The sequence below is a fragment of the Thalassophryne amazonica genome, chromosome 10 (assembly GCF_902500255.1).
Source record: "Thalassophryne amazonica chromosome 10, fThaAma1.1, whole genome shotgun sequence".
NCBI lineage: Eukaryota > Metazoa > Chordata > Actinopteri > Batrachoidiformes > Batrachoididae > Thalassophryne > Thalassophryne amazonica.
The window spans coordinates 4107490-4124549 of NC_047112.1; the positions used below are offsets into that span (position 1 = coordinate 4107490).

Here is a 17060-nt window from a genome sequence, read left to right on the forward strand (position 1 = left end):
TGTGAGATGAAGCCTGTTTGATCAGTTAATAAGGGTCGGTAAGATTTTTTTATACCATTCAGCAGGAAAACCGTCTGGACCAGGTGATTTGTTTGCTTTCAGACTTGATATCACACAGGACAGCTCTCTTTCCGTTATTTCAGCCATAAGTATTCTGTTTTGATTTTCAGACAGAGTAGGTACATTGAGCTGTTTCACAAAAATTGTTTATCTGTTGAACATTTTGTAAATTTGGTTGTGTGTATAAGTGCTTATAATAATTCTGAAAAACACCTTGAATTTCAGATTGTTTATACACCCACATTTTCGAAATTGGATCTTTTATTTTGTATATTGTATTGTCGGCTTGTTGTTTTTGTAATTTGCTTGCAAGTAATTTGGCGAATCTGGAACCTGACTCATAATATTTTTGTTTAGTGTAGATCATCTTCTTTCATATTTCCTGTTGGTACATTGCATTTATTCCATCCATTCATCCATCCATTTTCTTCCGCTTTATCCGGAGTCGGGTCGTGGGGGCAGTAGCTCAAGCAAAGCCGCCCAGACCCCCGATCGACACACACCTCCCCCAGCTCCTCCGGGGGAACACCGAGGCGTTCCCAAGCCAGCCTAGAGACGTAGTCCCTCCAGCGTGTCGTGGGTCTTCCCCGGGGCCTCCTCCCGATGGGACATGCCCGGAACACCTCTCCAGCGAGGCGTTCAGGGGTCATCTGAAAAAAAAAAAGCCCGAGCCACCTCAGCTAGTTCCTTTCGATGTGGAGGAGCAGTGGCTTGACTCCGAGCTCCTCCCGAGTGACCGAGCTCCTCACCCTATCTCTAAGGGAGCGCCCAGCCACCCTGTGGAGGAAACTCATCTCGGCCGCTTGTACTTGCGAACTCATTCTTTTGGTAAAGTAAATCCCTTCGGCTGCTCCCTTGTTTTGTACTCGGGGTCGCCACAGCAAATCCAAGGTGGATCTGCATGTTTAATTGGCACAGGTTTTACACCGGATGCCCTTCCTGACACAACTCCACATTACATGGAGAAATGTGGCAGGGGTGGGATTTGAACCAGGAACCTTCTGCAGTGAAACCAAGCGCATTAACCACTTGGCCACCTTTTGGTCATGAGCCAAATCTCATGACCATAGGTGAGGGTCAGAATGTAGATCGATCGGTAAATCAAGAGCTTTGCCCCCCTGCTCAGCTCTCTCTTCACCACAACGGTCCGATACAGCGACCGCATCACTGCAGACACTGCACCGATCCATCTGTCGATCTCACGCTCCATTCGTCCCTCACTCGTGAACAAGACCCCGAGATACTTAAACTCCTCCACTTGAGACAAGGACACTCCACCAACCTGAAGAGGGCAAGGCACCTTTTCCAGTCGAGAGCCATGGCCTCAGATTTGGAGGTGCTACAACCCCTGGAAAAAATTATGGAATCACCGGCCTCGGAGGATGTTCATTCAGTTGTTTAATTTTGTAGAAAAACGCAGATCACAGACATGACACGAAACTAAAGTCATTTCAAATGGCAACTTTCTGGCTTTAAGAAGCACTATAAGAAATCAAGAAAAAAATAGTAGCAGTCAGTAACGGTTACTTTTTTAGACCAAGCAGAGGGAAAAAAATATGGAATCACTCAATTCTGAGGAAAAAATTATGGAATCATGAAAAACAAAGAACGCTCCAACACATCACTAGTATTTTGTTGCACCACCTCTGGCTTTTATAACAGCTTGCAGTCTCTGAGGCATGGACTTAATGAGTGACAAACAGTACTCTTCATCAATCTGGCTCCAACTTTCTCTGATTGCTGTTGCCAGATCAGCTTTGCAGGTTGGAGCCTTGTCATGGACCATTTTCTTCAACTTCCACCAAAGATTTTCAATTGGATTAAGATCCGGACTATTTGCAGGCCATGACATTGACCCTATGTGTCTTTTTGCAAGGAATGTTTTCACAGTTTTTGCTCTATGGCAAGATGCATTATCATCTTGAAAAATGATTTCATCATCCCCAAACATCCTTTCAATTGATGGGATAAGAAAAGTGTCCAAAATATCAACGTAAACTTGTGCATTTATTGATGATGTAATGACAGCCATCTCCCCAGTGCCTTTACCTGACATGCAGCCCCATATCATCAATGACTGTGGAAATTTACATGTTCTCTTCAGGCAGTCAGTCATCTTTATAAAGCTCATTGGAACTGCACCAGTTCCAGCATTATCACCTTGCCCAATGCAGATTCGAGATTCATCGCTGAATATGACTTTCATCCAGTCATCCACAGTCCACGATTGCTTTTCCTTAGCCCATTGTAACCTTGTTTTTTTTCTGTTTAGGTGTTAATGATGGCTTTTGTTTAGCTTTTCTGTATGTAAATCCCATTTCCTTTAGGCGGTTTCTTACAGTTCGGTCACAGATGTTGACTCCAGTTTCCTCCCATTTGTTCCTCATTTGTTTTGTTGTGCATTTTCGATTTTTGAGACATATTGCTTTAAGTTTTCTGTCTTGATGCTTTGATGTCTTTCTTGGTCTACCAGTATGTTTGCCTTTAACAACCTTCCCATGTTGTTTGTATTTGGTCCAGAGTTTAGACACAGCTGACTGTGAACAACCAACATCTTTTGCAACATTGCGTGATGATTTACCCTCTTTTAAGAGTTTGATAATCCTCTTCTTTGTTTCAATTGACATCTCTCGTGTTGGAGCCATGATTCATGTCAGTCCACTTGGTGCAACAGCTCTCCGAGGTGTGATCACTCCTTCTTAGATGCAGACTAATGAGCAGATCTGATTTGATGCAGGTGTTAGTTTTGGGGATGAAAATTTACAGGGTGATTTCCTGACTGACACAATTTTTTTTCCTGATTTCTTATTGTGTTTCTTAAAGCCAGAAAGTTGCCATTTGAAATGACTTTAGTTTTGTGTCATGTCTGTGATCTGCTTTTTTTTCTACAAATTAAACAACTGAATGAACATCCTCCGAGGCCAGTGATTCCATAATTTTTGCCAGGGGTTGTAATTTTCATCACGGACACTTCACACTCGGCTGCAAACTGACCCAGTGTACGCTGAAGGTCCTGATTTGACAAAGCCAACAGAACCACATCGTCTGCAAACAGCAGAGATGAGATTCTGTGGTTCCCAAACCGGACCCCCTCTACACCCTGGCTGCGTCTAGAAATTCTGTCCATAAAAGTAATGAACAGAATCGGTGACAAAGGGCAGCCCTGGCGGAGGCCAACGTGCACTGAAACAGGTTTGACTTACTACCGGCAATGCGAACCAAGCTCCTGCTGCGATTGTACAGGGACCAGATAGTCCTTAGCAAAGGACCCCGGACCCCATACTCCCGGAGCACCCCCCACAGGGTGCCCCAAGGGACACGGTCGAAAGCCTTTTCCAGATCCACAAAGCACATGTGGAGTGGTTGGGCGAACTCCCATGAACCCTCGAGCACCCAATGGAGGGTGTAGAGCTGGTCTAGTGTGCCACGACCAGGACGAAAACCACACTGCTCCTCCTGAATCCAAGGTTCGACCATCAGTCGAATTCTCCTATCCAGTACTCTGGAACAGACCTTACCAGGGAGGCTGAGGAGTGTGATTCCCCCTATAGTTGGAATACACCCTCCGGTCCCCCTTCTTAAACACAGGGACCACCTCCCCGGTCTGCCAATCCAAAGGCACTGTCCCCAACCGCCAAGCGATGTTGCAGAGGTGTGTCAACCAAGACAGTCCCATTACATCCAGAGACTTAAGGTACTCAGGACGGATTTCATCCACCCCAGGAGCCTTGCCACCGAGGAGCTTTCTAACTACCTCGGTGACTTCGGCCTGGGTGATCGATGAGTCTGCCTCTGAGTCCCAGTCTCTGCTTCCTCTTCGGAAGACGTGACAATGGGATTGAGGAGATCCTCGAAGTATTCCTTCCACTGCCCGACAACATCCCCAGTCAGGGTCAACAGCTCCCCACCCGCACCGTAGACAGTGCCGGTGGAGAGCTGCTTCCGCCTCCTGAGGCATCAGACCGTTTGCCAGAATTTCTTCGAGGCCAACTGATAGTCCTCCTCTATGGCCTCCTCGAACTCCTCCCAGACCTGAGTTTTTGCCTCTGCGACCACACGGGCTGCAGCACGCTTGGCCTGTCGGTACCTTTCAGCTGCCTCCAGGGTCCCACTTACCAACAAAGACAAGTAGGACTCCTTCTTCAGCTTGACGGCATCCCTTACTTCCGGCGTCCACCACAGGGTTCAGGGATTGCCGCCGCGACAGGCACCAGAGACCTTGCGACGACAGCTACAAGCGGCCGCATCAACAATGGAGGTGGAGAACATGGTCCACTTGGACTCCATGTCTCCAACCTTCCCCGGGATCTGGGAGAAGCTCTCCCGGAGGTGGGAGTTGAAGACCTCGCTGACACAGGGTTCCGCCCGTCGTTCCCAGCAGACCCTCATGATACGTTTGGGCCTGCCAGGTCTGACCAGCTTCTTCCCCTCCCAGTGGATTCAACACACCACCAGGTGGTGATCAGTCGACAGCTCAGCCCCTCTCTTCACCCGAGTGTCCCAGACATGGGGCTGAATGTCAGATGATACAACTACAAAGTCGATCATCGATTTCTGGCTCACGGTGTCTTGGTGTCATGTGCACTTATGGACACGCTTGTGCTTGAACATAGTGTTCATGATGGACAAACTGTGACTAGCACAGAAGTCCAACAACTGAACACCACTCCCGCCTCTGCATTTATTCAATTTCTTAAAAGTTTTAGTTTTATATCAAGCTCTGGATTCAGTTCTCTCTTGTGTTTTGTCTCGAGCTCTTTTAATTCTTTAACTCCTTCAATTTGGCTTGTCTTTCTCTCTTTTTATATGAACAAAAATTCATTTTTTTTCATGAATTTTACCTCTCATGAATGCCTTTCAGTGAGTCCTTGACAATTTCTGGCCGTACTTCTCCATTCTGGTTTTCATTTTAAAAAATTGTGATATCCATTTTAGTTAATTTGGTGAACTGCAAATCATTTAACACATTTGTGTTCAGTTTCCACATCGTATTCTTGGGTTCACTGTTAATTTCTAAGGTCAAAAAATTGGGAGCATGATCTGACAGATCAATGTCAGGTCTATGTCAGCTTTTTGTATCCAGTGGCAATCCTGTTTAAAAAATAAAGAAATAATCAATCCTTGAGTATACCGTGTGTGAAAGAGAGTAATGGGTATAATCCGGATTTGTTGGAAAGAGATTCCTCCAACTATCTATAATACCATGGTCTGACATTAGTATTTTAATTTTCTTTTGTAAGGAGTTCTGAATAACGAAGTTTGACGAGTCAAGCCTTGAGTTGAGTCTCATGTTCCAGCCCCCCCCCCCCCCCCCCTACAGATAGCAATGCCATTTGCTTGTTCTTCTGTTTTTCTTGTTGTTTAATGCTGACAAATTATACTGTATTTTTTGTCTTTCTGATGCCTGATTCTGTTTTTTTCTCTCTGTTTGAGGTGCAGCTCCATCCAGAGATGGGTGTGGTGTCTTTTTCTGAAACTTTCCTGTCCTGTGCACCAACAACATTTCCTGTATATGTGTTTTGTGAATTGTGTCTGTATCATGGCCCAAATCTGGTCTGCTTGAGGTTTCTTCCTCAAATCATCAGATGGGGTTTTTTTTCTTACCACTGTTGTCTGTGTTGTCTGGGTTGGTAAGGTTAGACCTTATTTGTGTGAAGCTCCTCGAGTCAACTTTGTTGTGATTTGGCCTTTTGTAAATGAAAATAAATTGAAAGTTGATGGTGAAAAGGTGTAAACAAACTAAAATTAGTTTAAAATATTCTTTTAAAAATCCTTACCAATGTCATTTTTTGAACAAATACAACAAGAAAAATAAAAACAAAAGTAATATGAAGTTGTGTAATGATGGTGGGACATTTACAGCAAAAAGTATCCGTAATGAAATTTTTGTGTTTTTTTTCCAGAAATGTTGCTCTTCTGCACAGAGTTGCTGGCCAGGCTCTCCCACTTAGCCACGCCCTTCCCCTCTGTGATTGGCCGGCTCTGTAGCCACTGTGAGGACTGGTTACTCGCGCACACTGAGCCAATCCTGATCCCCAAATGCAGTTTCCTGCAGCAGCCAGGCGGGGCGCTGCAGCACACACTGAGTGGACTAAACGGAGGTCAGAAATACTCCTGTTTTTTGTTTTGTTTTTTTTAGGGATAGACTGATCATTGGCTGGGCCACAAGCAGGTAATAAGCGGATAATCAGCCAGCTGATGATCAGCTGATAATTGATCTAGCTCTAGTTTTGTGAAAGAGGTGTCAGATTTCCCGCAGGTGACAGGTGTCTTCTCTCCATAGGTGTTCTCTGTCTGGACATCAGCACAGAGGCAGAGCTTCTGATCACAGGGTCAGACGATGGCGTGGTGGCGGTCTGGAGCCTCGCCGACATGCAGCTTACACACACTCTGCTGGGACACACCTGTGAGGAAACCAAAGTCATTAATTAATTAGTCATAATCGGTAGCTACGGTAGCGACAGTGGAGCCCAACAGACAGACTCGGGCTGCCCACTAGAGGGCGTACTTATCGTCATGAAGTGCTTCATCCAGGTGAATCCCAGAGGATCCTCCTGATGAAACAGCAAGCTGCTTCAGACCAGAGCGACACGTTTGAGACATGAACCCAAGAAACTCATCATGAGAGAATCAGTAAATGTGATATTAATTAACACCAGAACATTCTGAGTGCTGGTCCCAATCCTGGATAAACGAGCCGGCTCGTGTCAGGAAGGGCATCCGGCATACAGTAGTGTTCAGAATAATAGTAGTGCTATGTGACTAAAAAGATTAATCCAGGTTTTGAGTATATTTCTTATTGTTACATGGGAAACAAGGTACCAGTAGATTCAGCAGATTCTCACAATCCAACAAGACCAAGCATTCATGATATGCACACTCTTAAGGCTATGAAATTGGGCTATTAGTAAAAAAAAGTAGAAAAAGGGGGTGTTCACAAAAATAGTAGTGTGGCATTCAGTCAGTGAGTTTGTTAATTTTGTGGAACAAACAGGTGTGAATCAGGTGTCCCCTATTTAAGGATGAAGCCAGCACCTGTTGAACATGCTTTTCTCTTTGAAAGCCTGAGGAAAATGGGACGTTCAAGACATTGTTCAGAAGAACAGCGTAGTTTGATTAAAAAGTTGATTGGAGAGGGGAAAACTTATAGGCAGGTGCAAAAAATTATAGGCTGTTCATCTGCAATGATCTCCAATGCTTTAAAATGGACAAAAAACCAGAGACGCGTGTAAGCAAACGGAAAACAACCATCAAAATGGATAGAAGAATAACCAGAATGGCAAAGGCTCACCCATTGATCAGCTCCAGGATGATAAAAGACAGTCCAAGGGCCGCAGACAGTTTGTGAGACGACCCCCAAACTCTGAATTCAAGCCACAGTTCACAGTGAAGACAGTGAAGCATGGTGGTGCAAGCATCATGATATGGGCATGTTTCTCCTACTATGGTGTTGGGCCTATATATCACATACCAGGTATCATGGATCAGTTTGGATATGTCAAAATACTTGAAGAGGTCATGTTGCCTTATGCTGAAGAGGACATGCCCTTGAAATGGGTGTTTCAACAAGACAATGACCCCAAGCACACTAGTAAACCAGCAAAATCTTGGTTCCAAACCAACAAAATTAATGCTTCGCAGATGTGAAGAAATCATGAAAAACTGTGGTTATACAACTAAATACTAGTTTAGTGATTCACAGGATTGATAAAAAAGCAGTTTGAACATTATAGTTTTGAGTTTGTAGCATCAACAGCAGATGCTACTATTATTCTGAACACCCCCTTTTCTACTTTTTTTTTTTTTACTAATAGCCCAATTTCTGTTGTGTGTTGGGGGGGCGTGGTGGATGTTTTGGTGTTCTTTTCTTTTCTTTGCTCTCCAGGTGGCATGAGGGCTGATTTGTCTGTGAAGAAGGTGCTGGCTGAAGAGTCTTCACCCTCATCAACATCAATCAATCAATCAATCAACTTTTTTCTTATATAGCGCCAAATCACAACAAACAGTTGCCCCAACATCATGGAAAGCACCTGTGATTGGTGCTCACGTGCAACCTGGACGACTTGCAGCTGAAGCAGATAATTGGATGGCGTTCTGCATTTAAGTCATGTGTGATTTGAGCAGAACTGCCGGGAACTCGACCTTGTGACGTTCGTTTGTGAGACGCTGAGGACCTCGCCTGGGTTTTGACACATCGAGCCCGTGAAGCAGGGAGGGTGAGGACACATGCTGTCAGCACGCACTAAAGGTAATTAAGTGTTTAAGTAATTGTTGATAGTAACTTGGTGTTTTGTTACACAGTATACTGGAATTGTGAAGAGAATTGTGCAGTTTGCTTCTCACTGCTGTGGCGTGAAGGATAAGTGATCCTCCACTTGTTGTGAGAAGCTGCTCATTTGCATAAAGTAAAAAAAAGGACACTGACCTGAGTGTGTTTGCTGATAGCGTGGTTTATTGGAAGGTATAGTTGTATCTGTTTGACTTACCTCACCTTCTCTTTGCTTCACAGAGAATCAGTTTGTCGTGTCCACCTGGGGGTGTTTGGCGGTGGTAGGAAGTCCAGGAGCGCCGGCTTTAATCCTTGCGGGCGCTGGAGAGCGAGCCACGAATCACTCCACCAGAGGGACGTTGTTTTTATGTTTTTACACTTTTAAGCACAGGTGAATAATAAATAGTTTCTGTTTGGAACCGCTTTCTGGTTATTTTTAGCACTGGGTCCTGTCTGACGCAGCTCCGCTCCTCAACCCGCGTCGACACATAACAATTTCATAGTCTTAAGAGTGTGCATATCATGAATGCTTGGTCTTGTTGGATTTGTGAGAATCTACTGAATCTACTGGTACCTTGTTTCCTATGTAACAATAAGAAATATACTCAAAACCTGGATTAATCTTTTTATTCACGTAGCACTACTATTATTCTGAACACTACTGTAGATTTTCACAAACTAAACATGCAGATCACAAATAGGACAGAAGGACAAGGGGGCGTAACCGAGGCTAAAGAGAGAACGCACAGGAAGTGAAACTCTGTTCCAACTTTAACCATCATTTCTGTTTTAATCTGCAGCTGAGGTTCTGTCCATCAAGCTGATTGACAGCTCTGCTCACTGCCTCTCATTGGCTGCTGAAGGGTCTCTCAGGGGGTGGGAGCCTGCTCCATGGAAAGCAGCTGTTCTGCATTCAGGAGGCGGTGCCTGTTGATGGTATCACTTCCTCCGTTCACCTGCACCTGACCGAGAGAGGTGCGTCTACGCCTACTCCACCACTCAGGTACGACTACTACTACTACTACTACTACTACTACTACTACTACTACTACTACTACTACCACCACCACCACTACTACTACTACCATGCATTAGTATCGTTGGTACTGTCGGTACTCTTAGTAGCTGCCTGTGCATTAGTACCGTTGGTACTGTCGGTACTCTTAGTACTGCCCGTGCATTAGTACCGTTGGTACTGTGGGTACTCTTAGTACTGCCCGTGCATTAGTACCGTTGGTACTGTTGATGCTTTTTGTTCCAGCACTCACAGAGCTGCAGGTCCAACCAGAGACAGTTTTCTGCAGTAATTAAAATTATTCTAGTATCTGAGTAGTATGACTGGTATTCCTACTGTTCCTTCTTTTTCTGCAGTATTCTAATGGAGTGTGGTTTACTCTTGGTGGCCAGACAAATAAGAACCCTGTTCCTCTTTGTTCTCATCCGCTTCCCGTAGCTGATCAAATCTTCACCTGTTTCTGTCTGTCTGTGCCTGTTTCTATGGTAACAGGGAGCTCAGAGACCTGTGGTTTGTACAGGTGGTGGTCTGGAGTCTGGACAGAACCGAGCTGCTCCTCAGACACAGCAGCGGTGCTGGGTCTGTGGTTCTGGGAGTTCTGGATGACCGGGTGGTTTCGGTGTCCGGTTCCGGTCTGCTCCGGTTCTGGCATCCTTTTGAACAATGTGCCTGCGGTTGAGACTCAGGCTGGGAAAGACACCAAAACGGTTTGGCTTTGTGGCGTCTGTTATTTTACCAAAACAGAAGATGGTGTTGTGGTTCCAAAGACGGCGTCCTCCATCAGGTACGTCCTGCGGTGATTGGTCAGTTTGAAGCGGAGACCACCTGCTGTAGTCGGTCGTGTTTTAAGACGGAGAATAAGAAAGTCCACAAGGTTCCTCATGTTCTCATTGGTTGTTGTGTTTGAGACCGGGCCACCAGGGGGCGCCAAAGCATGGGCCCTCCTGGGTAGTAATTTTAAAAATAATTGACACTGTGTTTTTGCTGTTGGTGTGGGTGGAGGAGGGGCCGGATCAGCTGATGCAGTTTTTTTTTTGGGGGGGGTTGGGTAAATTTAGATAAATGCAAACAGATAAAAGCAGTCAGTGGAAACACAGGTAGGGAGCAACAGGATGTGGGCGTGGCCTGATGGTGATGTTTTGTGTCCTGCAGATTTCCAGCACAGGAAAACAAACGGCTGCGGAGTTCCCACTGCTTCCTTCTTTACTGTCAGTTTCTGCAGATGAAAAATCATGTTGGCAGGTACTAACTAACTAACTCACTGACTAACTAACTAACTGATGGCACACTCGAGGGGTGCAGAGCTCTGTCAACCCCCCTCCTGTCCAAAGATCTCTGTGATGTCATAGAGCTGTTTTCTTTTTTCTGGGGGGTTGATGGGGAATTTTCAAGACATTATCAGTTATTAATGTCTTTACTTTGATTTACTGTCTTTGATTTTGTCTTTGATCCTGTTCTTCATATACACACACATATATATACATGTGTGTGATTTCACTTAATATTAACTCTTAGTTAATCACTGAACTGCTAAAGTAATCATTAAACTGCTCACAGGGGAACTTTTGCTCACATGGAAAGTGTGAGCAGTAGAGTAGCCTTGTTTTTCACTAAGCACAGATGTACATTTTAATTAACAGTCCAGCCTTGAGTAGAGAGCGGTGTCACCTGCACACCAGCTCAGGGTTGACGCTGTTTTCTTGTTATGAGAAGACCGTGAGACTGGAGGCTTAAAGTCATAACAATTTTCATATCGATGTGAGAACAGACTTCGAGTCGCCACTGTATTTTTGTATATTGTCTCTTCCATATGTCTGTATGCAACTTTATTTTAATAATACAGGAGGCTAGTGGGCTGGACCCTTCAGAGCTGACGGGATGGTCGGTGACGAGGGTCACGTTCGTTTATTCTCTCCTGATTCAGGAAAATAATTCTGTGTCTCCTGCGGGATTATTTTCTGTATTAATTGAGTTGTTCTCCTTTTCAGGCTGAGCTCTGACAGGGGTTTACAATGTTTAGTCAAGAACATTGAACTTTTTTGTAATTTCTTGAAAACAGACAGGGTTAGTTGATCACAAACTCCGTCCTCCTCTGGCAGTTATTGTCACAGTCATGATTGTTTTTGTTTAAATTGTGCTGTTATTACTATTATTATCATTATTATTGTTGTTGTTGTTTTACTTCCTGTTCAGCTTTGAGATGTTTTCATCTCATATCTCTGCCGTTGTAGTTTAACACGTTCATCGAGCAGGTGACCAGATAAAATATCACCTGGCTTTCTAGAAAATCAAAAGTTCCCTCCAAAATAAAAGCTGTCAAATATACAATTCAAAATGTCGAGAAATAATGAAAAATTCAAAACGTGTTCCTGCAGGCAGCGAGAGAACTCTGAGTCTCTTTCATACGGACAGAAACTCTGTGGACAGATTCCTTGTCCTCCATCACCATGATGACGTTTTGTCTGCCTGCGTCTCCTCGGACGCCCGGCTCCTCGCCTCCGGAGCCGCCGACCACCTTGTACGAGTAAGAGCCCAAACTGTGACGACAAGAACCAACACGTGATGCAAAACTTAAAAATGAGTCCAAACTCCATCATTTTCAGAATAAAAGTCCTTCCCATTTAATCACATTTAAAGACCACTTAAGTTGTTTCAAAATAAAAGCATCATTTTCACATTAAAACTTTGTCTTCAGGATTTCCTTGAAACAGATTCAGAGTTTTTCAAAACATTCAGTTAGTTTATTTAATAAACATTAATCAAATCAACATTTGTTTGATTATTTGATCTGATCTGGCAGATCTGGTCGGTGACCACGGGAGCGCTGTTGCACACTCTGTGTGGTTCCGATGCTCCTGTCTCCTCTGTGGTGCTGTATGGAGGTTTCGTGGTCTCGGCCTCGACAGCCGCCGCCGGCATCCATGTGTGGAGCCTGAAGTACGACACCTGCCACAAACCCACAGGCCACATCCCTGCAGGCTCCACCCATGTTGCCATCTCCAAGGACTGCGACCAGGTGTTCTACGTCCAGCAGCAGAACCAGACAGAGGTCATCTGCTGGGACAGTGAATCAGGTCAGTGATGGCGAGAAGCTTCGCAGATGTGTTTTAGTGATTCAGGTCCATCTTAATGTAACCAGGCGCTGTTCAGTTACACCTGAACAATCCTGGATATTAGTTTTAGGAGTAAAAACCTCATTCTAATCCAATTACATTTTTTCCACAAATCTGATTGATTAATGGTGTGAGATTTCAGACCGTATAATATCAGGCTAACGGTGGCAAAATATTCGACCATGTTGCATTTGGATGTATTACTCTACGCCCTGACCGCTGTTCTGATGAGATGTCATTCCTGTCCTCCGCACATGCACAGTATTGTCGGGACGCAGAACTGTTGATTTATGCGACGAGATGCACAATTTGACAGCTGACGCTGCTAGCTGTCAGCTGAGAGCGAGAGAAAGTCACGTGCTGCCGCCGCTGAAGTAAGTGAATTTAAGCTACCATATGAAAGTATTGATGTGGATTCTGAAACAGAATCAAATCCAATCCATTTGATGGATTTTCACGTTTGATGGATTACTCCGCGCCCTGACTGCTGTTAGAGTGACGCTGCCTCGGCTCGACGGTAAACCTCACCGACCGAATTACCTACAGAAAAATAAACAGTGCAAACAATGGAATTGAATTAGAACGGTAATAACCCTGTTGTGTCTGATGATTTGTGGACGTTCGTGCTGTTATACGGTCACAAATAGCGGTTTTACGGCTCCACTTAGGCATCGTTGGTAAAGCTCAGTTTGCTGCCGTATAACAGCATGAACGTCCACAAATCAGATACAACACGGTTATTCCCTAAATGAAGGTTTGTAGCGTCTTTACGTCTGTCCTGTATAAATCCCGATCCTGATCCTGATCCAGTCCCCTTCTGACAGGATTCATGAAGATTAGTGAACTCGAATTAGAATGAATGAAAATGTCTCAAATTAGCTCCATTAAAAAAAAAAAAAAAAAATCAGATCCAGTGTTTAAATTCAGACCACTTCAGTTTTTTGCTCCATAAACAGAAAATGTTTGAAATTATTCTGTAAACAGACGCTGGTGATCACATGACCTCATCTGGAGGTCAGCTGGCCAAATCTCATATTTATCCACAAGATGGTGATGATGTCATTAAGAGAAACAGGGAGGCTGCTTCCTGCAGCCCCTTTGGCCCAGTTCAAACCGCTTCTAGTTGTTCCGTTCACACACGTAGGTCCACAGCTGGATCCTGATCCATGACCTGGGTTTGTGTGCAGGCTCACCATCGGACCTCTTCCCTCTGTCTGCTGAGGTGCTGCCTGGACGTGGCTCAGAGCAAACGGCTCTGCTGTGCGGCCTGACGACCGGCACCGTCCTCATCTACCCGTTAGCGCTGCCCCAGGAGACGCTCTGCATCCCACCTCCGGAGGACCTGCCCCGCGTCTGCTGCCTGGCCGTCAGCCCGCTGGAGAAGCACATGGCGGTGGCCTACGATGACGCCGTGCGTCTGTTTGAGATCACCTCCAGGGATAACTTCCCCACGGTGGAGGGGCCTCTGGAGAGGTTCCCCCTGCCCCTCCTCCAGGGCCCACTGTCCTCCATGGCGCTGCTGGCTGACCGCCGGGTGCTGTACGGGACGAGCTGCGGCGAGGTGACCCTCTGCGACTTCAGCGACGGCAGCAGCTCTACTCTGGATCCTCACCGCAGCCGAGTCACCTGTGTGACAGCCAGCAGCCGGGGGACGCACGCCTTGGTGGGGTCCGAGGACGCTGTGCAGAGGCTGTGGGCTCTGAGGCCGGTGGCTCTGGACCACACCATGGAGTACAAGGTCAGAGGTCACACAAATGAAGAACTTTGCTGTGGTTGTAAGTGCGCAGAACATTTGAGGTTTGGTCTTTTTTAATTCCAGGGGTTTTTCTTCGAGGGCGTCCTCTCCGCCTGCTTCTCTGACTGCGACCAGTTTGTCTTCACGGGATGTCAGGACAGCACGGTGAAAGTCTGGGGCGTGGCCACAGGTGGGCGCCAACACCCGTCACTCAGGTGCACGATAACAACACAGGAGTCCCACGGCGCCTTAAAAACTCTTTAGTCTAGCTGTAGGAACCTGGAAAGTGACGTGCCGTAATTTAAACGCTGAGATTTGGGTGTATTTAAATAAATTTGCATATTAATGAGGGTGATGGGATTTTTCTGGTCAAATTAATGGACTTAATGTTCTTAAACTGCACAGAAATATGACAGCACATGGAAGAGAGAATTACAACCTGTCCAGCGCTTAGCTTCACTTAGCATGCAACCTTATTTCCTACTACTTTTTACTCTCTATTTTACTTGTCTTTTATCTGTTTTTGCCTGTTGAAATTTTATTGTTATTTTTAATTCATTTATTTACTATTGGGGGTAACTTGGTGCCCATTTTTTAATTACCTACAGCACCTTGGTTGACTGCTGTTGTTTTAAACGTGCTTTAGAAATAAAGGTTGAGTTAAACCAGACCTGGAATAAAGAGCAACAGTGAAAACTGAAGCTAAAATATGTTTAACACCCCCTAGTGGTGTGTGTTACTGTATGGGTTATTAACCCCGCCTCCTTCACATGAGCCACTGGCAGATAGGGAGGATGACTCCGCCCCCTCAGTGTATGATGGCGGGAATTCAGGTGCACTTCATTCTGTATTAACATTTTTTCCTCCAGTTTGACCACACTAGTGTTTTTTTTCTTCTTCTTTTTTAATGGCAATGATTGGTTTCTAGTTGCAGCTCTAACGATAGCCTGTGATTGGTCAGTGTGAGTTTTAAAATTCAACAGCACATTCTTACCTCATCACCGTAAGTGGTCCTGTGTGTGATTTCTGAAGCAGTTCTGGTTTTGTGTGTCCGGGTTCCAGGAAGCCTCCTGTACGTCCAGTACGTCTACTCCCCCGTGGTTCGAATGTTGACTGACGGAAACGGGTTCATGGGGTTGTCACAGCAGGGATTCATCATCAAAGAGGCATTCCACTGTCCGGAACATGTCAGTCCAAACTACAACCCTCTCAAGAACATCAAGGCTCAGTACCGGGTCACATCCAGAGAAAAGGCACAGGATTGTGGACAGATGATGGTGACAGACCTCCAGGACCTGGCCCAGTTCACCCCGAGCCAGCTGGCACGCTGAAATCCAAGTACCTCCTGCACGTGTCAAATTCTGTAGGACTCTTTTTTTATATTTATTATTTGGTCTGTCTCTACTCTTAATGCATTTTTTTCAATATCTTGTTTTTATATTGCTGTCAATGTCACTGTATAGATGTTATAAATGTTCCATGGGGTATTTAGGGTTATTTGTTGCACGGTTGCTCTTTTTAACTACGTATGTGGATGCTCCAGACGTAATTTCGTTGTTCTTTGTGGCAGTGACAATAAATGCTTGAATCTCTGGGTCTAAACATGGATCCTGTTTGTAAAATGCTACCTGGCCTGCAGCTCTGTACGTCGTTACCTGCGTTAGTGAAATCAGAGCAGGTCCAGCAACTGTTTGGCTCCATGTCTGACTGTCTGTCTGTGATATCGTGACAAGACTTTGTGTATCAAGGTAAGACTTGGTACATAAGGTTGCCTCACTAAGACCTTGGACATGGCCAGCATTGGTCATGTTTTGATTCTAATTGTGGCCACCAGAGGACAAAGTCTCCTAAATCCCCTCTATGTGATATCATGATAAAGACTTCCTATATCAAGGTGAAACGTTCTGAATGTCACCTCACTAATCCCTTGGACAGGTCAAGCATTAGGTGCATTTCACTTCTAATTTTAGCGCCGCAGTCTCTGAAACCATAACTCTGAGAACTCCTCAAGGTCTTTATGGACCATGAACAAACACTGTTATACAACCCCTGGCAAAAATTATGGAATCACTGGCCTCGCAGGATGTTCATTCAGTTGTTTAATTTTGTAGAAAAAAAGCAGATCACAGACATGAGACAAAACTAAAGTCATTTCAAATGGCAACTTTCTGGCTTTAAGAAACACTATAAGAAATCAGGAAAAATAATTGTGGCAGTCAGTAACGGTTACTTTTTTAGACCAAGCAGAGGGAAAAAAAATATGGACTCACTCAATTCTGAGGAATAAATTATGGAATCACCCTGTAAATGTTCAAATTTACAAGTTTTCCCCAAAACTAACACCTGCATCAAATCACATCTGCTGGTTGACATTGACCCTATGTGTCTTTTTGCAAGGAATGTTTTCACAGTTTTTGCTCTATGGCAAGATGCTGTTGGGAAAGTGTAGGAACACGGACCCACAACAGGGGGCGCAAATGAACGGACAATGGAATAGGTCAATAACAACACTTTACTGTTGCGAACGTGCACAACAAACACAACAAATTACAACAATGGACAAAGTTCAATTCACAAAGGTGTCGTGTGGGCAGGCTCGAAGATAGGAGACGCCTCTCCAAAGTAGAACCGGAACCACACGGTTTCCTCCGCCACAGGACCCCGGGAATACTGGAGCCGCCAAGTTCCGAACTCCCAGGTGGCCACTGCCTCCGCGTGTCGGACCTGGTACTGCTGGCGAGGAACAAGAACACAATTAACGTGGGCGCGTTTGCACCCAGCAACCTGTACGGCAGGGAAGCTACCTCCACCTCTCGTTGGAGAAAAAAGTCTGCAATCACTCACAAAAATCACAAAGGTTACTGTCAA

General features: G+C 45.1%; 1 protein-coding gene across 1 annotated transcript in view; it reads left to right on the top strand.

The window, feature by feature from the left end:
* The window catches only part of LOC117519420 (NACHT domain- and WD repeat-containing protein 1-like), a 28824-nt gene extending 13301 nt beyond the window's left edge, over positions 1-15523 (top strand). The window contains exons 10-19 of the mRNA XM_034180769.1: positions 5964-6161; positions 6344-6466; positions 9161-9332; positions 9837-9976; positions 10089-10128; positions 11658-11868; positions 12145-12418; positions 13645-14195; positions 14277-14382; positions 15255-15523. Of these exons, the coding sequence (XP_034036660.1) occupies positions 5964-6161; positions 6344-6466; positions 9161-9332; positions 9837-9976; positions 10089-10128; positions 11658-11868; positions 12145-12418; positions 13645-14195; positions 14277-14382; positions 15255-15523 (2084 nt within the window). The remainder of the gene's footprint in view (positions 1-5963; positions 6162-6343; positions 6467-9160; positions 9333-9836; positions 9977-10088; positions 10129-11657; positions 11869-12144; positions 12419-13644; positions 14196-14276; positions 14383-15254) is intronic.
* The last annotated feature ends 1537 nt before the right edge of the window (positions 15524-17060 follow it).